Here is a 26,514-nt window from a genome sequence, read left to right on the forward strand (position 1 = left end):
ACTCCGTCTCAAACAAACAAACAAACAAAAAGTACAAATCTAAAGGAACAGAAGTACAAAGATTCTCATTCCTGTGCCCTGCCCCTTTCACTGAAGAGGATTTTTCTCATATTTGAAACCTCAGCCAGGTGCAGTGGCTCATGCCTGTAATCCTAACACTTTGTGAGGCCAAGGCGAGTGGATCACCTGAGGTCAGGAGTTGGAGATCAGTCTGGCCAACATGGTGAAACCTCGTCTCTACTAAAAATATACAAATTAGCTGGGTGTGGTGGCGGGCGCCTGTAATCCCAGCCCCTTGGGAGACTGAGGCAGGAGAATTGCTTGAAACCGGAAGGCGGAGGTTGCAGTGAGCCAAGACCGCACCACTGCACTCCAGCCTGGGAAAAAGAGTGAAAACTCCATCTCAAACCCCTCTGCCCCTCAACAACAACAAAAAAACATTAGATAAGGACTTCAAGATTGATGTACCAAATAAAATTAACTTTGCTGGGTAATGCATAAGTGTTTTTTACTTGATAGTTGTTATAGAGGGAAATCAAATACAGAACTCTGAATTAGTGTAACGACACTATAACGGAAGTCTACTGAATCAGAATCTTAAGATGCATGGGAGTCATTGCCTGTATCTGATAATTTAAGGGACCCACACATAAATCCTTCTCTAAATTGTCAGCTAAAGGCCACAAATTATAAAACTTAGAATCATGAAAGATGGAATTGTTGGGTATCCCTTATCTGAAATGCTTGGGACCAGAAGTGTTTCGATTTTGATTTTTATCAGATTTTGGAATATTTGCATATACATAAGGAGATACCTCAAAAATGGGACCCAAGTCTAAAGACACTATTCATTTATTTCCTATGCACCATGAACACACAGCCTGAAGGTAAAAGTGTACCGTATTTTAAATAATTTTGTGCCTCAAGTTTGTGTTTTTATTTGTGGAATTTTCCAGTTGTGGCATTGTATTGACACTCCAAAAGTTTCGGATTTTGGAACATTCTGGATTTCAGATTTTCGGAAGAGGAATGTATCAATACATTAGGGATGTATTGATTGCTAAATGCCTTTTAATCCATATCCATATTTGTTGAAAATACAACCATAAGGCATTCTCATTTCAAGCAGATAATCTCTCTGCAGTAACTCATCCTTCTAAAAAGAATGCTACACCTATCACTTACCCACTAAAATTAAAAATTAAAAAACATGCCAGTGGAACACTTTGAAATACCTGTATCTTTCCTCTTGCAGGGTCTGGGAAATAAAACCATATTCTCTCTTAAACTGCACCTTCAGCGCCTCGATGTCCTCAGCCAGTTGAGCTTGGGTATCCTTGATCTCCCTCAGTTCCTCCAGGATCACAGCGAGCTTCCCCTGACTGTCCAGCGTGCTGGCTCCACCAGCCCCGAACGACTGGTTTCCGTTACTGTCAGCCGAGCCTGACGTGCCACTCGAACATTCATCATCACTGCCATACTTGGGTTTGTTCACGATGGTAGCGCTGCCGCCGTAGGCCCTGGCACTCGCCTCTGGCCTAAACTCCTCTAAGGAATTTTTCAAGTGAGCAATGTTGTCAGCGCTGCCAAACTTATTCCGGATCAGGTTGGCAAATTCTCTGGATTTATTGAAAACAAACACAGGTGGAGTGAGCGAGACCCCTGGCATGCCCGATTTGCTGCTCTCCATGCAATGGGGGGCAGTTCGAGATTTCACGTGGGCATCTTTCAAAGAGCGATGTATATCCTTCAGGTGGTCTTTGGAAATGTCCTTGGAACTCCTGGAGGCTCCGTTCTGCTCGATCTCTCTGAGCTTTCGATGATACTGCTCTAACTTCTTCTGCAGCTGGGCGATGGAGTGAGCTGATTTCTGATTCTTCTTCTCAAAGACTTGCTTGATACGTCCTGCCTGCTGCTTGTCCGCACTGTTCACTAGTTTCAGATACTCCGCAACGTTCCCATCGCGCGATGTTTGCTCAATTTTTATCTGCTCTGTTACCTTTAGAATTTTTTGCTTCAGGCTGTCTGCAGTGAGTTTGACCTTGTGGAAGTCCAGGACGCCATCTGGTACATCAAAGTTGAGGTTGGTGTCTGACCCCCCTCGGCGTATGTTCAGGGGCAGGCTTAAGGTATTCATGTCATGACGTTCTACCTGAAAGAGACAGGAAAGAAGCACATGAAAATTTGAAGTCAAAGAGATAATTACTGTGATAGAATCTGTGCACATACAAGATACATACATTAAGTCCCAGATTTTCGAACTACAAGTGTCACAGGATAAAGCAACCGTGCTGTTCCCTCCAGTTGAACATAGGGGCGGCCTGGCTCCTTCCTGCATCCATCTACACTAAGTAGCTGTGAGATTTGGATCTCCCAGGGTATCCACTTTTTTGTGTGATGAGACAGTAACCTGGCTCCCAGGGTAGAAAATGCAAAATAGAATGAGGTCACCAGTCAGTCCTGGTTTCCCAAAGTGCCCAGGTAACTGGGATGCCTGCCACGCCCCATTCACTGGGAACTTCACCACTATGGGGAACACATCTAACTCAGAACTCACTCACTTAATAGAAGCAGAATCTTTAAAAAAAAAAAAAAAAAAGATGGGGAAAAATAGGAAAAAACATACGAGCAGGTACATCCATCAAACAAGAATATTATTTTCTTAATGGAATCATTAAATAGATATGATAGAATAATACGGTATAAGATTAACTTTAATAACTGGGTAATACAACAGTATTTATATATGGAAACAACCCCAAACCACACCACAGTGATATTAAAAAGAAAAAAAAAAAGGGGCGGGGTGCTGGCTGAAGTGGCTCACAGTTGTAATCCCAGCACTTTGGGAGGCCCACACAGGTGGATCACCTGAGGTGAGGAGTTTGAGACCAGCCTGGCTCACATAGCGAAACTCCATCTCTACTAAAAATACAAAATTAGTCAGGCGTGGTGGCAGGCACCTGTGAGCCTAGCTACTCGGGAGGCTGAGGCAGGAAAATCACTTGAACCTGGAAGGTGGAGGTTGCAGTGAGCCGATATCACACCAGTGTACTCTATCTAGACTGGGCAAGAGAGTGAGACTCTGTCTCAAAAAAATAATAATAAAATAATGATAAAACTCAGACCACATAAAACAGCTTTCTCATTCAAGGGCCATTTAGGGAAAAGAACTGCAAGGCAGCGTTGAGTTTCCCAGTGAAGCGGGTGGCAAGTTTGTGCTCTAAAAGGAAAAGGCAGAAGCAGATCATATGCCAGGGTCCATGGATGTCTCTCATGGCTTGTCTCGCTTCATTACCATGCCAGACAAAGAACATGCTAGATTCATAAACATGTAGAAACTGAGGGGTAAGGCCAGGATTTGAATCCAAGTCATCCTAACTGTAATCCTCTTTCCATGTCAGGTCACTCCATTGTTGATATCCCCAGAGGATGAAAAACAGCTCTTTGTAGAGTTCAAACACAACCTACAAACAATTCTTAAGATCCAAACTGAAGCATCTCATTTGTCAATATCCCTTTGATTAGAATAATGACTTGATATACAGTCTTAATAGAAATCAAATGAGAAGCAAGACAATATTCAGTATGTTACCTTATTTTAAGGAATTAGTGGGCTGATAGCAAAAACATTAGTAAAAAATGAATGAATCTCACACTCAGTGATACGATTTGGATCTGTGTCCCTATCCAAATCTCATGTTCAACTGTTCCAGTCCCCAGTGTTGGAGGTGGGGCCTGGTGGGAGGTGATGGAATCATGGGGACGGATTTCTCATGAATGGTTTAGCATCATCCCTCTGCTGCTGTTCTCATGGTAGTGAATCCTCGTGAGATCTGGTTGTTTAAAAGTGTGTGGCACCTCCCCTCTCTTGCCCGCATCCTCCTGCTTTCGCTGTGGGAAGTGCCTGCTCCTGCTCTGCCTTCCACCATGAGTAAAAGCTCCCTGCAGCGTCCCCAGGACCAGATGAAGCCATGCTTCCTGTACAGCCTGCAGAACCGTGAGCCAATTAAACCTCTTTTCTTATAAAGTATCAGGACTCGGGTATTTCTTTATAGCAATGTGAGAACAGACTAATGCACTGAGTGACCCAGACTTGAATATGGACCATATCCAGCAACGGGTATTAACACTTCACCACATAATAAATCCTGCCCAGTGCTTTATTCCAGAGGAGGGAGCACAGCAGCACAGTGGGACACCATCCCAGATGGGCGGGTCAGGCCTCCTCCACAACTTACAAACATTCGTTAGCATTAGCTCGTAGCCCCTCTTTTCCAATGCACAATTTTGTCATTAATTACAGACACTGGTTGCTTTATCTGGCAGAGAAACACCATATAGGAAAAGCTGGAAGGAAGCAAATGCCCAATTGCTACAAGACTAGAAAACAGGATATATGAAAAAAGGATAAAAAAGTTGTGACTTCACTTGGTCAAGAGGGAAGGATGGGGATAGGGAATAAAGAAGGTATACAATACTCTTTAAATCCTAGAGGGTCGACCACAGGAAGCTCAAGGAATTTATGTACCTGTGGCTCATTAGTGGACCCAAACAGGAACAGGTTCAAATTATAGCAACAGAGAATGCACGAAACTTAGAAAATGTTTATGCTGGGCAGATAGGTAATTAATGGTAACTGTACAATCACTGAGGCTAGAAATTTGATTTTACTGGAGATATTATATCTGATCATGCTACTCTATGTCTTAGAAACTTCCTTTGGCTTTCTAATGGCTACTAAATGAAATAATATAACCTGGCATATGATTCCATTTAGCAGGCATTAGGAAGGGCCTTATGCCCACCTTTCAGGCCTATCTTAAGAATATCTTAAGTGAATCATACAACCTACATTCCCAGAATGTATATGAATTTTCTATGGATTTTCTCATATGCATGATATTCACAATGCCTGCCACCCATTTAGTTATGTTTATCGAAATCCTACATATCCTTTAAAACCCATTTCAAGGGCCAGGCACGGTGGCTCACACTTGTAATTCCAGCACTTTGGGAGGCTGAGGTGGGTGGATCATGAGGTCAGGAGATCGAGACCATTCTGGCTAATATGATGAAACCCTGTCTCTCTACTAAAAATACAAAAAAATTAGCCAGGCGTGGTGGCACGCGCCTGTAGTCCCGGCTACCGGGGAGGCTGAGGCAGGAGAATCGGTTGAACCCAGGAGGTGGAGGCTGCAGTGAGCCAAGATGGCACCATTGCACTCCAGCCTGGGTGACAGAGTGAGACAGCGTCTCAAACAAACAAACAAACAAACCCATTTCAAATGCCCCTTCTGCCATGAAGCTTTTCCTAGTTCTGCTGGAACGCCCCCTCTCCATTCTGTGACATGCCTGTTGCTCTGTGCTTGTCTTGTGGCACTTCCTGACTCCTCCTTTGATCACCACCCATGCACTTTAACCCCCTGTAGACTGCAAGCTCCTTTGGGGAGGCATGATGTCACAGCTGTAGCCAACTTGAAGTTCTAGTACTTTCCTAGGAGGCTGTCAGTAAATGTTTGTCTACTGAACCAAAGTGCCATCATTCTTTATTCCAAGGAGTCTACCCTGGAATCATTTAAGACACATTTCCATTGAGCCAAAAAATAACCTCAGAAGTTGTGCTGGCATAGCCCTGACAATTCCAGGTGAAGACGGTTTCCCAATACCTGGATAATAAATCCGGCACCATTTGAAACCGATTCAACTAAACAGAGATTTTTTTCCGAGTATCAATGTGCAACAAGATACACAGATACAAATAAGGTCTTTTAAACTTTAATTGAAGCACAATTTATACTCAGAAAAGAGCACATTAAATAAGTACAAAGTGAAATAAGTACTCGATGAATTTTTACAAACTGAACACAATGTGTGACCAGCAGCCAGTTAAAGAAATAGAACAGGCCGGGCGTGGTGGCTCACACCTGTAATCCCAGTACTTTGGGAGGCCAAGGAAGGTGGATCACAAGTTCAGGAGATCGAGACCATCCTGGCTAACACAGTGAAACCCCGTCTCTACTAAAAATACAAAAAATTAGCCAGACGAGGTGGCGGGTGCCTGTAGTCCCAGCTACTCGGGAGGCTGAGACAGGAGAATGGCGTGAACCCGGGAGGCGGAGCTTGCAGTGAGCCGAGATTACCCTACTGCACTCCAGCCTGGGCAACAGAGCAAGACTCCGTCTCAAAAAAAAAGAAAAGAAATAAAACAGAAGCCTCCCTTGTGTCCTCCTTCAATCACAACAACATCACCTCCACCTCCAGGGGCAACCATGATCCTCACTTCAAACAGCATACATTAGTTTTGCCTGTTGTATACATGTATTCTTATCATTTTTCACTCAGCACTGTTTGTGAGTTTCATAAGAACTTATCTTCGCCCTCCTGGAGCTCACAGATAAGAGGAGACTAAGTTATTTAAAATCTGGTTGGCATTCTCTATTGAGAAGTCCACAACAACATCTAGAGGTAGAAAGGTTTTCATCCTTTACCTTACCAAACCAAGCAGTAAGTCAACACCTGTTCTTATTCCTTTAATTCTCAACTGCAACAGGGCTGGTCATCCAATTCTGAGTCTCAAGCAAAGCCTCATGCTCTCACAGACCTCTCGTTACAGGACAGCCTTGTATGCACAGGATATGCACAAATGGCCAAATGACTTTTGACTTACTTGACGATTTAACAATGCTTGGCATGTTCTCAAGAATCCAGGTTGGAGAAAGCAACAGCATTTAAAGCCCCAAATCAATCAATCTTACTGCTTGTCAGCAAATCTCAGTTAAAAATGTTTGATGAGGGTATAAAGTTGGAACTATTACGGGCTGCTCCTTTTGCCCTTTTATAACCCTAGCACTGCATGGGATAATTGAGAGACAGCTGTACCCATTGTTGTTAGATGCCTGTAAATTCCCTGAACACAAACTGAAATTACGTGTGAGTGCTAGAAGAAAGCTGTCAGAGTCCTCCACCCTTCGTTTAATCTAGACTTGGCACTGACCCTATATAATACACTACACAGTGCAGCTTGGTTTCAGGGTTAGGACATAGGGAGGACAAAGGTTTCTGATTATCTAGACTCAATGTACACTGTGTGGATCAGGACACTGTGTTCCTGTTTGGGCGCTGATATTTACTAGGTATGTTTTCTTGGGTAAATTGAGTCACCTCTATGGGCTTCCATTTCTGAATCTATAGAACAAGGAGACAGAACCAGACAATTCAGAACTAATACTGCCCAACTCCATCAAATGTAATCCAAGCTATCATTACTGTGAGACAGTACTGTATCATAAGAAGACAAAGGGCTCTGGAAATAGACTGCTTTGGTTTCCATCTTGGCACCACTCTTAAGAGCTGTGTGACCTTGGAAAAATGACTTAGCCTCTCTGTGCCTCAGTTTCTCTTCTGAAAATGGAGATAATGATTCTTCAAAGAGTTGTGAGGAATAAATGAGAAAATGTATGTAAAGTGTTCACCTCTTCAAGTGTGACCTCCTGGCACACTGAATGGTTTCAACAAATGTTTATTACTGCTATCATTTCAATTCCATTCTAAAATGTACCTAAATTCAATTTCATTTAAAAATGTATGTAAAAACTGAAAGGGAAACAAACTCCAAAGTGTTAACAGTGCTGACCTTTGCACTGTGGGGTTATGGGGCGGCATTCTTTTGTATTTTCAAGTTTTTAAAAAATAAATCTCACTCATAGGTGGGAACTGAACAATGAGATCACTTGGACTCGGGAAGGGGAACATCACACACCGGGGCCTATCATGGGGAGGGGGGAGGGGGGAGGGATTGCATTGGGAGTTATACCTGATGTAAATGACGAGTTGATGGGTGCAGCACACCAACATGGCACAAGTATACATATGTAACAAACCTGCACGTTGTGCACATGTACCCTACAATTTAAAGCATAATAATAATAATAAATAAATTAAAAAAAAAATTTCACAAGAAAAATAAATAAATAAATAAATAAATAAATAAGTAAAACATATTACTGTTTTGGCAGAAAAGATTTTGCTTTTAAGAAAGACTACTAGACTCTTTCAATTCTTCCAGAATACTTGGCTGTTATTACTTTAGATGAAAGGCAGAACCGCCTACTGAAACGCCATTCCTAATTGTGTTTTCTTTCCGGCAGCAGAGACATTTCCACTGTCACCCCAATGCTCTGGAACAAAGGCTGAGGAAAAGCCTGAGGCCCGGACAGACGTCAAAATCTAACCCTGCGCCACCTCTGCAATGAACCCGGCCTCCAGTACAACACACCAAGCTAGCTCACCTTACTCACTGGATGCAGGCACAGCAACTCGGTCATCACCAGCATGGCTTGGACACGCTGTGCAGGATTCATGGAAGGCTGTCTCCCAATGCACTCTGTATTAACCCACTAAAGCTCCAGAGGGAGATGAACCAAAAGGGAAGGGTACCAACACAGAGGCATGCCACTCAACCCTCCATCAAACAGAACTAGAATGGGGGCCTCCTGGGGACCCCGGAATGACAGGGACTGTGGCAGGAGTGAGTCCTCTGAGGTTCTAGAGGCCACAGAGTAGCCAGAATGTGTAGGAATGCAGAGTTATCAGAACAATGTGACAGATGACAACTGCCTGCTTAGTCTCAAGGCTGAACACAATGAACCTTTGCTTAAAGAAAGGCTGTTTGAGCCTCAGGCATTATAAGAAAAGGGTCAGATCCTTCAAATGGGCTGGCATTTCCGAGGCAACAGGTATTCCGAAGCACATGTGAATGAAGATTTATGCACAGGTCCACAAGGACCTGCATGTTCAATACTTGGAGGTTTTTACAAGTCTTCGTGGCCTTGGTATGTAAGTCAGTATCACTGACATTTTTAACTATTAATCATTTTAGCTGAACTCTATTTCAGGTCTAGAGTCTAGGCAAACCTTGTCCAACCCACGACCCAGCATGGCTTTGAATGCAGCCCAACACAAATTCGTAAACTTTTTAAAATCAGTATGAGACTTTTTGTTTGTTTGTTTTTTGAGCCAGTCTCACCCCGTCACCCAGGTTGGAGTGCAGTGGTGGAATCTCAGCTCACTGCAACCTCCACCTCCTGGGTTCAAGTGATTCTCCTGCCTCAGCCTCCCGAGTAGCTGGAACTAAGGCACACGCCACCACACCCAGCTAATTTTTGTATTTTTAGTAGAGATGGAGTTTCACAATGTTGGCCATGCTGGTCTTGAACTCCTGACCTCAGGTGATCTGCCCGCATTGGCCTCCCAAACTGCTGGGATTGCAGGTGTTAGCGACCACACTTAGCCAGTATGATACTTTTGTTTTTTTAAGCTCATCAGCTATTGTCAGTATTAGTGTATTTTATGTGTTGCCCAAGACAGTTCTTCTTATTCCAGCGTAGCTCAGGGATGCTAAAAGATTGGAAACCCCTGGTCTAGGCTGCTCCTATGATATGCCACCCAGAATGTGCTAGGGTTTGCCATCGTATTAAAGTCAAAATCTCAGTGGCTATAAAAGAAAAGGCTTATTCCGTGCAAATGCTAAAAAGCTGGCTGTGAGTCAGTGGGGAGACCCAGGTTACAGTGGGGCCTCTATCATCTGGACATTCTCTAAAAGAGACACTTTCTCCACTCATTACACTGACCCTACCTAACTTCTAGGGGACAGGGAAGTATAATCCTATTACAAGCCCAGGAGGTAAAATATCATGTTAGTGACACGTGTAGTACCTTTCTTAATTGTTAAAAACTCTCTGAGGTAGGTTCTACTATTATTACTATTTTATAAACTAGTCACAGAGAAGTTAAGTAAATTGCCTGGGGGCACACAGCCAGTAACTGGCAGAGCCAGGCTGGAAATTCAGGCTGTCTGTCTCCAGTGCCTACCTGCCTAACAATGACTGAATACTTTTATTGTGAGTCAGGCACTGCGCTAAAGATTTTTTAATGCATTCATATATTCTTCACACCAAGGCTTTTATGAAAAACCCAAGGCTTGTAAAGGGTATGTTTCTTGAAGTCCATGAATGATAAATAGCTTAGGTGGGGCTCAACTCAGGCTTATGAAATATGCAAGACTTAGCAAGATTTGTACCAGCTCAGCCCCAGATCCTGTGAGAACCTCTGCAATGCCCTTAACATGGTCACCCATTGTATGGATAATCTGGGCTTGGTTTAGACTACTCTGTCAGAAAATTCTCCCTCAGGCTGAACTTGAAATAATCATGGATGTAACTTTGTGTCCACAGCACTGGTGTGGCTTCCTGGAGCCACATCAATCAGGTTTGATATGGTCTATAAAATCCACTTTTTTTTTTTGAGACAGAGTCTCTCTCTGCCACCCAGGCTGGAGTGCAGTGTCGCGATCTCGGGTCACTGCAACCTCCGATGTTCAAGCAATTCCCCTGTCTCAGCCTCTCGAGAAGCTGGGATTACAGGTTAGTGCCACCATGCCCAGCTAATTTTTTTTTGTTTTTAGAAGAGACGGGCTTTCACCATGTTGGCCAGGCTGGTCCTGAACTCCTGGCTTCAAGTGATCCACTTGGGTCCATATTCTAAAACGTAAACAGTGATTTGGTCCAAATAACTTTATGAAGGTAAAAAAAAGCTTGCTGCTTGTATTGGAACAACGCCTAGGCACTTACAATCACTAAGAGAGAGAATGAGATAAAAGCAGAAGATAAAAATAAAAGATAAAGGACCTCTGGAGAAAGAACCCCTGTCCCTAAGGGCCTAGGGAGTGAGGGGTTCATACCTGCCCACATGGGAAAAGGCAAACAGCAGAAAATCCCTGATCTGCCTGGAGGGAAGGGAGGGCGCCCTTCTCTATACTGGCTGATACAGCTGGGAGACGCAGGTACTGCTCAGCATGGCCCCACAGTGGGGTACCTTTGTGTGTTCTCCCAAAAGAACAGGAGCTTTTCTATCAGAAACTAGAAGGGTTGTATCCTCACGCTTTCGGAGACTGGAGTTGCTCGCGTGTTCTCGCGAGAGACGGGAGAGGGCGCAGGGTTTGAAACATGTCAGACGACGCGGACCAGCAACAAACTACCAACGCTGGAGAGGAACCCCTGGAGGTTATCGGGCTCAGCCTAGATGAGCGAGTTTATGTGCAAATGAGAAATGACAGAGCTTCAAGGCAGATCACATGCTTATGATCAACATTTAAATATGATCTTGGAAGAGGAGGAAGAAACTATGACTACTATAGAAATTGATGAAGAAACATATGAAGAGATATATAAATCAAGGAAGCAGAATATTCCAATGCTGTTTGTGCAGGGAGATGGTTGTGCTGGTTGCCCCTCCACTGACAGTTGGCTGAAACCATTTGTCCTGTATGGAAAATAGGAGACTTTGTACAGTATCCTTTCTAAATGTATAAGACATTCAAAAGAGAAACCTGCATACATTCTGATATTAAGAAATAATTCTGGGGATTCTCCCACTCCTGAAATGAAATGATTTACAGATAATTCACAACTTCTTAAGCTTAATGGCATTTTAATTTTTCTAAAGCTCTTCCAATAAATAATGACCATAAAGATGCAGAGCTCTTTTTCAGGACTTGTCTTGCTCTATTATTCTCACAATTTCTGATTTTTTTTTTCTTTAAATTAAAATTGGTGTTTCCTCGTAAGAAGAAGAAGAAAAAAGAAATACATAAGATACAGTGGCTGGGTGCGGTGGCTCACACCTGTCATCTCAGCATTTTTGGAGGGGAGATTGCTTGAGCCCAGGAGTTCGAAACCAGCCTGGACAACAAGATGAAACCCTGTCTCTACCAAAAGAAACAAACAAACCCAAAATGAGCCAGGCATGGTGGCGTGCACTTGTAATCTTGACTACTTGGGAGGTTGAGGCAGGAGTGTCAGGAGCCTGGGAGACGGAGGTTGCAGTGAGCACGAATCGCGCCACTGCACTCCAGCCTGGCAGCCTGGGCAACACAGGGAGACCCTGTCTCTAAATATAGACATATGACACCACTAGTCCATCTCCCTCTTGCTATCCTGGGGTCACATTTGACATGCACTTGCAAAATGTCTAGTCAGAGTCAGTGAACAGGGAACCCAGGGAAGCTAAATGAACCACTGGATCCCTGCATCCTTGCTAACAGAGCTAACCTATACTGGAAAAATAACTCCAGAGGCTGGATAAGGCTCCTTGTCATCTGTTACCAGAAACATATTAATACCTTCATGGGACACCTACACAGAATATTCGATACCTACATTTGCTAGAAGAAAGCTGCACTTTCCCCATGGTGTGCTGGAGAGAAAAAATCTTAAGGATCTTCATATGGTATCCAGAAGGACATTTTATTAGGAGAGTGTCTTAGTACAGTGTTTGTTCTAATTTGTTTAGACAAGGAACATTTCCTTTCATAGTTCAACTCTGACAATAGCACACTCTGGACTTTAAATAAGTGCACCGTGTACCGCACAGGAACTGAGTCAGTAGTTTTGCCATAAAGGTTTTATTCCTCCCATCCCCCCTCTTCCTTTCTTGGCATCACTGACAAAAGAAAATCTGTAGCCTCAAGAATTCTATTTCTGGCCAGGTGCAGTGGCTCACACTTATAATCTAAGTACTTTGGGAGGCTGAGGCGGGTGGATCACTTGAGGTCAGGAGTTCGAGACCAGCCTGGCCAACATGGTGAAACCCTGTCTCTACTAAAAATGCAAAAAAAAAAAAAAAAAAAAAAAGAGCTGGGCATGGTGGCAGGTGCCTGTAATCCCAGCTACTCGGGAGGCTGAGGCAGGAGAATCACTTGGACCCTGGAGGCAGAGGCTGTAGTGAGCCAAGATTGCGCCACTGCATTCGAGACTGGACAACAGGCTCCAGCTAAAAAAAAAAAAAAAAAAAATCGATTTCCTGAGAGCAGGTAAAGTAAAATCTCATTACCCTGGAATTAGGGATCATTCGGAACAGGAGCTAGAATACATATATCTTTGAAGGCCCAATCCTTTCTCCAGACACTGCAAATTAATAGTGTAAAGGAGATTAGGCAGTGTTTAAGATTCTCAAAAACAAAATCTTCAAGCATCCTCAAGCACTCACAAACACTTGATACTGTAATTAGAAATAATTATATTTGGCCAGGCGCGGTGGCTAACGCCTGTAATCTCAACACTTTGGGAGGCCGAGGTGGATGGATCACCTGAGTTCAGGAGTTTGAGATAAGCCTGGCCAACATGGCGAAACCCCATCTCTAATAAAAACACAAAAATTAGTCGGGCATGGTGGCAGGCACCTGTAATTCCAGCTAATCAAAAGGCTGAGGCAGGAGAATTGCTTGAACCTGGGAGGTGGAGGTTGCAGTGAGCAGAGATCGCACTACTACACTCCAGCCTGAGTGATAGAGCAAGACTCTGTCTCAAAAGAAAAAAGGAAAAAAAAAAAAAAAAAAAAAAGAGCCAGGCATGGTGGCAGGTGCCTGTAATCCCAGCTACTCGGGAGGCTGAGGCAGGAGAATCACTTGGTCCCTGGTGGCAGAGGTTGCAGTGAGCCAAGACTATGCCACTGCATTCAAGCCTGGACAACAGGCTCCATCTCAAAAAAAAAAAAAAAAAGGAAGAGGAAGAAGAATTCTATTTCCTGAGAGCAGGTAAAGTAAAATCTTGTTACTCTGAAATTAGGGATCATTTGGAACAGGGGCTAGAATACACATATCTTTCATGACCCAATCCTTTCTTCAGACACTGCAAATTAAGAGTGTAAAGGAGATTAGGCAGTGTTTAAGATTCTCAAAAACAAATTCTTCAAGCATCCTCAAGCACTTGATACTGTAATTAGAAATAATTATCTTCTCATTAAGCCTCTACCAGGCAACAGTGGTAATCTACTTTGAGTTACATGTACTTAAAAAATGTATCTTTCTTCAAAATAGCTTATAAATCACACTTCCAATAAATACAAACTAACCCTTTACAAAATTAGTCTGACCCGCTAAAGATTTCTACGTACTAAATCTACGTAAGAATTAAATTAAAGGGGGAGAAAGGCCAGATTCAGCAAGAATGTCCTTTGAGAAGTAGAAGGGAAAGCTATGGTGATAAAAACAGACCAACCTTACATGAGCACCAATTGCAGGGCAAGGACAGCCACAGTCCCTGGGGAGGAAACTGTGGAGGGATATGAGGCAACACCCAAAAAAGGCAACTTCTAAGAGAAGCAGGGAGTCTCTGGGGACCCCGTGTACCTTGAAAATGAGCAAGTTTGGGAAAGGGAAGTGTGCATTTAATATCTGCCCCTTACCTCTCCAGGCCTGGGAACTAAGAACCATGCCTTTTAAATTAAAAATACACACACACACAGAGAGAGAGAGAGAGAGAGAGAGACAGAGAGAGAGAGAGAGAGAGAGAGAGAGAGAGAAGGTCTCTCACTCTGTCACCCAGGCTGGAGTGCAATGATGCAATCACTAGCTCACTGCAACCTTCAACTCCTGGGCTCTCGCCTTAGCCTCCTAAAGTGTTGGGATTACAGGCGTGAGCCACCGTGTCTGGTAGAACCAGGCCTAATTTTAGGACTAAACATACAACAAATGTCCACTGAAGCTTTTAGTTCCTAACTCAGAAGAGAAGGAGAAAAGGCGTGAGCAAGAGCTGCTGGGCACTAAACTTAAGGTCTTTTGGGGGCAGTTCTGGAAAATTTCCCATCCATGCTTGTTCATTCCCATAGGTTTCTGGCAGTGTCTGTCAGTAAAACCTTCCCAGGAAGAGGGGAAGCCAGCAAGGAAAGGGATGCGGGAATACCACGTTTACTCCGGGAGAACCGCCCCCAGGAAAAACGAGTCTCGAGTCTCGGAGGCCCTTAGAGAACAGAGAAAAGAGGCCACGCCTGGGAGCAGAGGGTCTGCCTACTGCCGTGCCCCGGCGGCCCAGGCTTCTCCATTTCCCATCACATTCATTCACCGCCTCACTTACCCCTAAAACACGCAGGGCGGGTCTTCCTGGAAGGGACCTGTACTTAGTGTAAGTTGCTAAACAAGAGTTACAAATCCAGCGCCTGTCTTACAGAGTCCTTTGGCATCTCCAGGCTGAACGAGCTCTCTCAGACCGTGCTGTGTTCACTATAGGCACCCTGCACAACGGGGAAAGTAATTTGTCTCCTAAAGTACAGTTTCCTAGATAAATAGGTGAATATAACAAGGGTGTGCAGTATTATCTATCAGATAACAATAATTGTTTCCCTTTTTGCCTTGGATGCTAGGAAATTCAGAATCAAACTTAGAGTCACTCAGTTAGATCTGGTGATCAGCCTAGTTGTTTTCCCCTCCTTTTTTGACTTTTGGATATTAGCATTACTCTAACTATATCTTCCATGTGTCTTATCATAATCATCATCTTAGTGGAAAGAGGTGGGTATACTTTAACCTGCTTATTAAGAGGCTAGGTATGTCATCTTGCCCGGAGATGAACACTACACCAGCACTCCTATGTTTCATAGGGGGAATGTGGTCAAACATACCCAGCTCATGAACCTGCACCACTGCTTCCCCATCCCCATTCCTAGGGCATCCAGAGAAAGCCACATAATGGTCACAAATTGGCTCATGTCCTTTGACAAGCTGCTATGTAAGACTAAGCCAGGAAATAGTGTTTGGTACTGGAGCTCCAAAGTGCATTCCCAAAGCGTATGCAAGTCTCGTAATTAAATTATTCTCTGAGGGTAAGGGTTTCATTTATTTTTGGTAGTATAACAAATACTGGGGGGAAAAACATATATACTGGATGATTTGCAGTATAGAATTTTCTTATAAATGGATCAGACGACTACTAGCTATCAGACAAGGCTTAGAAATAAGTAGCTTTTCAAGAGTAGAAGCAAAACTGATCAACAGTCATTTCTTTCCCTTTGCAATGCTGAAGCTAATTTTGCGCAGTTTTATTTTTCTAATATAAGCCAGCAGTATTATCACCAAATGGCAATTAGAACTAAAAAGCTGCCTTTAGTTGTATCAAAATAATATAGCATTCCACTTAAATAAAAAAAAATTGTCCATGAAAAGTACATTCAATCAATATTTTGGTACAGCATTTATTTCTGGCATGGAAGAACAGCCTTACTTTGAAGTTGTGCTTGGCCTTCAAATGAGGCCATCAACATAAAAACTCTGATTTCCCTGAGTTGAATAAAATCATCTTTTCAAAAGATAAATCAGATTATACCCTGTTCTTTCCCAAAGATCTTTAATGTTCCCTGAAGTGTGAAATACTTAACAAAGAATTTAAGGCTCTCTTGATCAGGGTCCTATTCTAGTCATTTTCCAGCAGATCCATCCATCATGATGTTTTCAGCACATCTATGTACAGCCCCTAGGGTAAGGCTGGACCTTTATATACACCTTCCTTTAATCCTCATATATCCATGTCATTACCTCTGCCTTGCAGATTTGAAAGTGGGAGGCATCAAATAAGTTATGGTGACAGCTAAGAAGACACAGAGCCAGGATTTGTACTAAAGTCTAGTTTTTAACCTCCATCTTATTCCATGTGTGTGACGAGCCAGTCACACCTGAACACTGCATGCACTTTGCTATTTCTGTGTTTGTTCCTCACCCTAGCATGGTCTCCTTCCCGATTCACCTTTCAAGGACCAAGTCAAACAATGTCTCTTTCACAAAGGTTCTCCCACCCCCACACCCAGCTAATATTGACTGCTTCCTTTGTGCTTCCCCCCATTTGCACTGATTCCTCATACAGTGCTTATTTTTCTAGGTATGACAAGTGTTTGAATAACACATTTGTTTCTCTAACATTTGGATGCCTCCTTGGCGAGAAGGATCATCTATCATCTACTAGGCCACCTGTGTCTGCTCCACACTCTTTCCTCAATAGGACCTTAGTTCTTATTAAGTGAATCAGTTGTTGACTAGCAGCCAACTAGGGCAGCCAGTTGTTTACGGACAAGTGGCTGCCCTAGTTGTTTACATTTGCTCAGCTGTTTGCAATGAGATCAAGAAGAATCTGCAACTGAGGTTGTGTTGGGTTGCTTTCAAAACAGACCGGACTGTGAATGGTTCATGGCTTGTGACACATGTGAGAGGTCAAACAGGAAACTGATGTGTTTCATGGCTCTTCACTGCTCCAAGCGGAATATAGGTGATCAATTACCAAATGATAAATATCGCCGGGTATGGTGGGTCATGCTTATAATCCCAGCACTTTGGGAGGCAGAGGCAGGAGAATCACTTGAGCCCAGGAGTTTGAGACCAGCCTGGGCAACATAGTAAGTCCCTGTCCCTATTAAAAAAAATAAAAAAATAAAAAAAGAGCCAGGCATGGTGGCATGCCTGTAGTCCCAGCTACTCAGGAGGCTGAGATAGGAGGACTGACTGAGCCCAGGAGTTTCAGGCTGCAGTGAACTATGATTGTTCCCTTGCACTCCAGCCTGGACGACAAAGCCAGACTCTGTCTCTAAGAAAGAAAAAGAAAAAGAAAAAGAAAAGAAAAAATTAAGATCTCCCACGTTCAGAATATGCAGGTGTGATCCTTTCCTCCCTAAGGGACCTTTTCCCTGGGGGGACCATTGTAACTGTGGCAGACAGCTCAGGTGCCTCCTCCTTTGGACACACTCATATGTTCTGACTCAATCCACTATTTGTGATGGCATAAGGAAGCAGTCTTAAATAATTTCTCAGGCCAGGTGCAGTGGATCACGCCCATAATCCCAGCACTCTGGGAGGAGGCGGGTGGATCACCTGAGGTCAGGAGTTTGAGACCAGCCTGGTCCAACATGGCAAAACCCCGTCTCTACTAAAAATACAAAAACTAGCCAGGTGTGGTGGTGTATGCCTATAATCTCAGCTACTCAGGGGGGCTGAGGCAGGAGAATCACTTGAACCCGGAAGGCGGAGGTTGCAGTGAGCCAAGATCGTGCCACTGCACTCCAGCCTGGACGACAGAACAAGACTCTGTCTCAAAAAGTAAATAAATAAATAATGAAAATAAAATAATTTCTCTAATGCAGCAGCAAGGTTCTGAAATGTAGTTTCTTGTTCCTTAGGAAATCACAATTTGATAGAACAGGAACACAGAAATGAAGGAGTCCTTTCACCCTCCAAAGTCCAAGAAGGCAATGACTTGTTTAAAGGACACAAGCAGGCCTCAAGAAGAATGGCTCAAGAGAGGACAGAATCTTGCCAGGATCATTCAAGTTTATCAGAAAAGAGAAGCCACCAGTTACTGAGGACTCATCAGCATCAAATAATTTTCTAAATGGTTTTGGCACCTTATTTTATTTTTCCTTTCAAGAATCTGATATTAGAATTAAAACTCCCATCTTCTCAGAAAAGTGATTCAAAGCTAGTAAGTGGCAGAGCTGTGTGATTCCAGCCCAGGTGCACCTGGCTCCAGGAATATCCTACCTTTTCTTTGAGCTCTGTGTATGCCAAACCATTTATCATACATATACCTGTTACCTATAACCCCTAAAACCCCTCAAATCTACTTAGTTTACTCAAACCATTGTGCTACCATTAAATACTGCAAATGTGAAAAATATGTATGATAGAGAAACCAGAAGAGCAAATACAGACTCCTTTAGACTCCTTGGTGCCACAAGGCAATTACTGGAGATGTTCTCAATTTGACATTCATAAATAGGAAAGAAACGAGCTTAAATCCCAAGATATCTTGCATAATAAAAAATGTGGGTTACTTCTGTTTTACCCACTACCAAAGATCCTCAAGGCCGGCTTATACATAAACTCCCTCTTTGGCTAAAGCTCCGGCAGGTTCTACAGTCATTAACTGCTCTGCTATCAATAAGAGGAGGCTTTCTTCTCCCACAGCCACAGACGTTTAAAGGCTCCAAAGATTCGTGTTTCAGGCAGAGAACAGTCCTCCTCTAAGATCATACTGTTTTGTGATCTGGGATAAAAGAAACGACCAAAAAAAAAAAAAAAAAAAAAGAATAGTGGGCTGTGATTTTAAAGATAAACACGGTACCATGACCCTTCTTAGAACCTAAGTCTATATTTGGGTTGGCTATATTTCCAAAACACAAGCAGCAGACTTCCAGGACACACTCACAACACTCGCAGCAACCAGGCAGCTCAGACCTCATGGGAAAGCTCTGATTCCACAGCCATGTATCCTAAATAAAGGTTTGCTTCCAGGGTATAGCATAAGCTAGTGGTTTAAGGCACAGATTTCAGAGCCAGACTGCCTAGGTTCAGCACTGCCATGTGAATTACCTCATCTTGGGAAAGTTACTTTCTCTATGCCTTAATTTTCTCATCTGTAAAATGAGGACAGCAGTATCTACTAGTTCACAGTGTAACTGTGAGGATTACAGGAATTCATGATAGGGTCTTGTACAGAGTAAATGCTATAAGTGTTGGCCATGGTTTATTAAACCTAACATACCCCAGATAGGCGGGTTCTTCAGAAGACTCCAGAGCCAAGAACAGTGATGCTGCTGTCACCATCATTAAGCTGTTTCAACAGAAGCCGATCATTGTCCCCATTGCCCTCACATGCATGGAGTGTTTGTGTGCACACAAACTGCTGCTTGTCTATGCATCTTGCAGCAGAAAGCAGGGTGGAGAGTGGAGAACAGGATCTCAAATTCACACCAGGAGGTCCCGTAAGAATCAAGTTTCAATGAACCTGAACAGGAAAGACAATTTTTAAAAGATACCGCCCCCCTCCCCATACAAAAGCCTAAGATACTGCTTTACAGTCTTACCTAGTATTTAATTTGACTTGTATAAAGGTACCTTACGTAAAATCACTAAACTTTACATTCTCAACAGTCAGCTCTTAATGTTTTTATAATTGTCAAGTGTCTTCTATGTTGCTATTTTCAGTAAAACTAGGACTCTGAAGTAAGACCCTCAAGACAGATGTCTAACATTTTCCACCTCCAAGTCTTTAAGCAAAACAAGAGAAAATTGTATTAGAAAGGCATATCTAATGATTATAACTTGCTACTTCCTCTAAAAAGCCTCCTTAGCCTACTTTTTGAGAGTATTATGGCATGGCCAGGCACAGTGGCATGTGCCTGTAGCCCCAGCTACGCAGGAAGCTGAGCCAGGAGGATTGTTTGAGCCAAAGAGTTGGAGGCCAGCCTGGGTAACACAGCAAGACCCCATCTCTAAAAAAAGGAGGGGTGGGGGGGAGAGAGAGAGAAAATGAATGAATGAATATGAATTATGCTTAGAAGCTTGTTTTTACAGATATTATATGGGGGTTTGGGGACTGGGTTATACTTAATTCCATGACCTTAGGTGTAAACAGCATAATTATTTTATTGATGCTCTCTCTCCTTCATCTCTTCTTTATAACTGTCACCTGTTTTTGTTTTGTTTTGTTTTGTTTTTTTGGCGTGGTAGTTTCTCTCCAGATTGACCCTTCCTTGCTATCCTCAGGGCCATCTATCTTAATCCACACACTCATTTCCTATCTCACCTATAGCAAGGGCAACAGTTTAACTGGGTTTCCTTGTTTTCAGTGTTCTATTCCTTTCATCTAGTCTATAGGAAGTCATTACACTGATCTTCTAAACTCCCACTTCCATCACATTAAAACACTGCTTAAGATGTCCAATGATTCTTCCTTCAATAAGGAGATTGGATTCCTCCCCTTGCTGGTACTTAAGCCCTGAGTAAATTTTTCCTATTCAACTTCCAATGTCTTCCTCCTTCCGTCACCATCCACCAAACAGATCTCAGCACTATGGTACATGAACACATTTCTGGACTTTGTTTCACCTCAATACTTACACCATTCCCTTCTGGACACAGCATCTCAAGGCCTCTGTCATATCCAAATCCTACCATTCCTTCAAGATCTCTTCCATGAGGCCTTTCCAAAGGACTTCTTCTCCTTCCTGATCCATTCTGGCTCTTATATATACTGTTAGGTGGGTCCCTCCTTGTTTTATCATCTTTGCTGGGTTTTTTACTAATTACTGAAAGCATTCACTTTCTTAGGTACCATACAACACTCAGCACAGAATGCACAGTATCACTGAGCAGCAAATACCTATATACGAACCCAATTTCTCTATGCCATAACAAATTCTGAATGAGATGTCCAAGAAAGAAATACATGTTTACCAATATATACATACATATGTGTGTGCATGTATACATGCACACACCTAATTAAAACACAAGTTTCGTAAAATACTACTTATCTTTACTACACACAATGTAACTGTATTTACAGTTACCTAATTTTCTGGACAACTGGCTATTAGAAATTACAATTACTTTTGTTAATTTTGTTATATAGAAATAGTCCTTGTTTGCAGATACCTATTAGAAACAAAGTGCCCTGGCTGGACTTGGTGGCTCATGCCTGTCATCCCAGCACTTTGGGAGGCTGAGGTGGGCAGATCACTTGAGGCCAGGCGTTCGAGACCAGCCTGGCCAACATGGTGATAGCCCATCTCTACTAAAAATACAAAAATTAGCTGGGCTTGATGGTAGATGCCTGTAATCCCAGCTACTCAGGGGGGTGCTGAGGCATGAGAATCACTTGAACCTGGGAGGCAGAGACTGCAGTGAGCCAAGATCGTGCCACTACACTCACTACACTCCAGCCTGGGCAACAGAGCGAGGCTCTGTCTCAAAAAACAAAAAAGAAGGCTGGGTGCAGTAGCTCATGCTGTAATCCCAACACTGTGGGGGGCCAAGGTGGGTGGATCACATGAGGTCAGAAGTTTGAGATCAGCCTGGCTAACCCCACCTCTCCTAAAAAATTGGCTGAGCATGGTGGTGTGCGCCTGTAATCCCAGCTAATTGGGGAGGCTGAGGCAGGAGAATGACTTGAACCTGGGAGGCAGAGGTTGCAGTGAACCAAGATTATGCCTCTGCACTCCAGCCTGGGTGATGGAGTGAGACCCAATCTCAAAAAATAAAAAATAAAATAAAGAAAAGAAAAAAGAAACAAAGTACCCTAATGTCTGCATATCACTTACTTTTAACAGGTTACAAACACACACAAAGAAAATAACATTTTAAATTGTTGAATCTGGGTAAGGTAGATGACTATTTGCTGTGATGTTCCTTCTGCTTTTCCATACAAGTATATAAAGTGATAGTTGGTACTCATCAAATTTATTTCATGACCATAATCCTGTTTGAAAAACAGTGCTTTATAATTAGAAAAAAGACAAGCCACTTGTCCGTATGTTTGTTAATCATACTTAAGGAAGTCTCTAACATTCTGAAGAATGTTCTGTGGTTACTTCCTGGCCAATAAAGGATTTAATGTTCCATTGCTGAGTCTACTAATCTCTCCTTCAAAATCCTTTCTATGAAACTTCCTGTGAATCATTACGACTTTAGCAGAAAGGTATAAGATTAGGGACTGGTCTTTCACTTGCAGAGATCACAGATTCAGAACTTACCCTAAGCCCTCCTATACTGAGAACAATTCTTGTGGTTTTCACAGGGCTTTAAAAGAACTAAATCTAGGAACATCAAAAGTTCAAGACAGTGCGCTAAAACTGAAAGTGCCATAGCAAACATGTGCACTGGTTACATTTTCCCCTTCCTTTTAAGAATAGGTTTTAATAAAAGATGAAGTTCCATGAACAGTCAGTAACATCTCATTTAATTGGCACTAAGGGAAGTATTCTAGATGAGTGAATGAAATTTGTAGATAACTGAAACTCCAAGTCTTGCTAATTAGAGAGTTCGACATTTTCTTCTTTCTTTTAATTTCTTTTAGAGACAAGGTCTTGCTCTGTTGCCCAGGCTGGCTTCCAACTCCTGGACTCAAGTGATCTTCCTTCCTCTGCATCCCAAGTAACTGAGGCTACAGGCAGGCACCACCATGCCCAGGTGGATTTCTAAATTTCCAAGATTGCTTTCCTGTTAACTATGGACATCCACCTAATCAAGTTTGAATTGTGACACAGCAACAGCGACCTCAAGAAGACAACTGAACTCGATCACTCGGGGCACCTGGGATCAAATTAACCTTAGGTCCTCGTGAAGAAGCAAAGTGGCTGAACTATGCAAACCCTAAGGGCCTTGCAGCTCTTATATGTAGCAGTTCTGTTACTACTAGGTCTGTAAGGCTGGCACCCCACATGCAAAATGCCAATAGTCTTCTTAATAAAATTATTAGCACAGACCAACTAACACAAACTGAATATTATTCTTTATAATGAATCTTATTTTTTATTTTTTTGAGACAGAGTCTTGCTGTGTCACCCAGGCTAGAGTGCAGTGGTGCGATCTCAGTTCACCGCAACTTCCGCCTCCAAGGCTCAAGTGATTCTCACGCTTCAGCTTCCCGAGTAGCTGGGATTACAGACGTGCAACACCAAGACTGGCTAATTTTTGTGTTTTTAGTAGAGATAAGGTTTTGCCATCTTGGCCAGGGTGGTCTTGAACTCCTGGCCTCATGTGATCTGCCCATCTTGGTCTCCCAAAATGCTGGAATTATAGGCATGAGCCATCCTGCCTGGCCCTTTATAATGAATCTTATTTACCAAAATAAAATTTAAGCAACAAGTCGTTAAAAACTATATGCAACAAAAGGAATGAACACTGTTTAACAAACAACCCAGACAAATCTCATGTGTGTAACACTTGATGAAAGAAGCCACACACAAAAATGTGATGCTGTATGATCAGCATGCTACAGAGGTGAGAAGAGTGGTTACCCTTTGCGGGGAAGTAGGGGTAGGGAGAATGATATACCAGGAGGTGGCACCAGGGAGCAGTGGGGCGCTGGTAACATTGATCCAGGTGGCAGTTACTCAGGGCATATACACAGGTAACAATTATCCAACTGTACATTTAAGATGTATATACTTTATTGTAAGTGAAACTTCAAAAAAGTAAAATATAGGATGCAAAAAAACTTAACAAAAACGCAGGAGCTGTCAAAACTATTATCTTTATAGCACCTACAACATTATAAATACACAATGAATAAATGTTAATGTACAGTATTGCTCAATTCTAGCAGGAAAAATAACCCTTAAATTTCATTAGCATGTCAACCTGTAATGCATTTTGTCAGCTCTTTAACATTTTTAAAGTTTCCCAAACTTTCATGACACTGTCTCATAAATATTTGTTTTTAGAATATAAAAGAGCCATTGAAAAAGAGCAGAAATCCACATGGTGTACTAGCAAGGCATTAATATCTGTGGTTTAACTGAATACATAAGATTTAGATACAAAAATATGCAATTTAGAATTCTGCAAAATGCAGCAAAATCCTAATACCATGTTGATCCAGATTGCTAATGCCTCGTTTTATTACATAATAGTCATTTAGAAAGCCAATGTTTCTCAATGAGGCTGAATTTAACTAAAAGCACACAAAGTACAATTAAGGCTTACTTACTTAGACCAAATTGTCTTTATGATAGCTAATGGAACTGATTAACTGAGGTTGCAAACCAAGCCCCCTAAAACACAGAATTGCTACTTGAAAATGTTTTTCTGGGCATCTTTTGTGAACTAAGTAGGGTGTTGAAAGAACTGGAGTCAGAGAAATATGATAAGCTCTGCCCTAAGAGGTCACTGTTGGGGCAGGGAGGCATACAGAATTAAAAAATGTAACAAGGCCAGGCACAGTGGCTTACACCTGTAATCCCAGCACTCTGGGAGGCTGAGGCAGGAGGACTGCTTGAGTCCAGTAGTTTGAGACCAGCTAGGGCAAAATAGTGAGACACCATCTCCACAAAAAAAAAAAAAAAAAAAGGCTGCGTGTAGTAGTGTCTGTGGTCCTAGCTACTTGAGAGGCTGAGGTGGGAGGATTTCTTGAACCTAAGAGGTTGAGGCTGCAGGGCCATGATAGTGCCACTGCACTTCCGCCTCGGTGACAGAGTGAGACTTCATTTAAAAAAAAAAAAAAAAAAAGGTAACAAGTACTATAGGAACCAAGGGGAGGAAATAAGTAAGCAGGGGACTTCATTGAGAAGCTTCTGAGAAGGTGATAATTGGCTTAGAGGTGGCTCAAAAATCTGCTGAGCGCCTAGCAAGGAGCACACTGTATCTGCAGAAGGAAAAACTAGAATATGTACTTAGGAAACTAAAAGTTGGAGTATCTAAAATTGAGAATGGCTAAATGGGTCATTCTAAATCAAGGCATGATTGAGGACTGGGGCAAAAAAGAGGTGCATGGCAAACATTCCTAAAGGGAGGAGGCACAAGGCTCAGAAGAACACAGACAACCTGCAACAGGCTCTGCAAGCCATGCGAGGCTCGACACCTGACCATGCAGACAAGGGGAAGCCAGGGATTTTAAAGCAGGTGGCGTTTTTATAATCATGAAAATAAAATACTGAGAAACAGAGACTTTGGAATATCAAAAAAGAAAAGGAGCCTTATCTTAAATACAGATACTGTTTAGGTTCTTATTAATTTTTAAAAATATAGCACTGTGACGATACTGTATAGAGGGATTTTGGATTCAGTTCATGTCACATAAGAATGGTTCATTCATGAATCTGTGTAATTGGTCATGACATGTGTATACACTTGTTGCATACCAACATTAAGTGAGCCTCTGTCTGGGTTGCTGGGTTCATGTAATTTGGACTTTTTTTTTTTGTAAGCATCATTTGAAGCCAAGGATAGCTGAGTTCTTACCTAAAAGAACACTGTCCATTACATATGGAAAATCAGGCACTTTGCCTCATAAATACATGATTCATAATTTATTCCATATCCACTAATCTCTCCTCTACAGGCTCAATACTAATTGAACTCCAATTATTATCACAGCCTTGGTACTTTCCATCAGGGGGCTAAAGAAGAGCAAAGTTTTCACCTATGATGAACAAAATGGCAGGACTTAAAGATGATTTCCTGAAGAGTGCAATGCCTTCTGTCTGTTATGGACTGAAAAGAGAAATCCCTCAATGTACACAGCAAATCACATTCCCCTCACTCTAAGCCATACTTATGAAGATATCCCAGATTCTCCTGAATGCAGGAAAGTACCACGGTTACACCTATCTACTCCATTGAACCAGGTACTAACTATGACTACAATTATATGTGGAAAAAGAAATCCAAATGAGTTTAGTAACAGAAATAACAAACAAACAAACAAGTGTGTGTGTAGGGGGTGGATAGAAAGCAGTCTCGAAAGCGTCAAAGCTAGATGCTTTTTTTCTCTTTACTAGGAATTGCAATCAACCAAACCATGGGTCTGTACCTGACCTAGAGCCTTAACAATGCAACAAGACTGTGAGAACTCTCACTCAGGGACACCTGCTCTTAGCCTATTACGGAACTACTGCCGGTGTGCAGAAGTATCATTTGGAAACATGAATTTTATGCCCAAAGGGTAAAATGCCCAAGAAGCTTTACTCATGCCAAGTTTCCTAAGAATCATGGGGCTTCCTTTTGCCTTGGGGAAGGATGTGAACTTTTTTCTTATTCTTTTTTTTTTTTAAGACAATCTTGCTCTGTCACCCAGGCTGGAGTGCAGTGGGGCAATCTCAGCTCACTGCAACCTCTGCCTCCCAGGTTCAAGTGATTCTCCTGTCTCAGTCTCCTGAGTATGTGGCACTATAGGTACACACCACCACACCTGGCTA

General features: G+C 42.5%; 1 protein-coding gene and 1 pseudogene across 6 annotated transcripts in view; one reads left to right on the forward strand and one right to left on the reverse strand.

Moving 5' to 3' along the window:
* Positions 1-26,514, reverse strand: part of TMCC3 (transmembrane and coiled-coil domain family 3) — a 309,980-nt gene that overhangs the window by 12,255 nt on the left and 271,211 nt on the right. For 5 of the 6 annotated variants that reach the window (XM_037996694.2, XM_073021001.1, XM_008004264.3 and 2 more), the window contains one exon: positions 1,236-2,152. In XM_037996694.2, the coding sequence (XP_037852622.1) occupies positions 1,236-2,152 (917 nt within the window). Of the gene's footprint in view, positions 1-1,235; positions 2,153-19,358; positions 19,888-26,514 lie in introns of those variants that run through there. The other variant, XM_073021003.1, reaches the window with a different exon arrangement.
* LOC103238883 (U6 snRNA-associated Sm-like protein LSm3 pseudogene) lies at positions 10,675-11,398 on the forward strand (annotated as a pseudogene).

This window comes from Chlorocebus sabaeus, chromosome 11 (assembly GCF_047675955.1).
Source record: "Chlorocebus sabaeus isolate Y175 chromosome 11, mChlSab1.0.hap1, whole genome shotgun sequence".
In the NCBI taxonomy this organism is placed as follows: domain Eukaryota; kingdom Metazoa; phylum Chordata; class Mammalia; order Primates; family Cercopithecidae; genus Chlorocebus; species Chlorocebus sabaeus.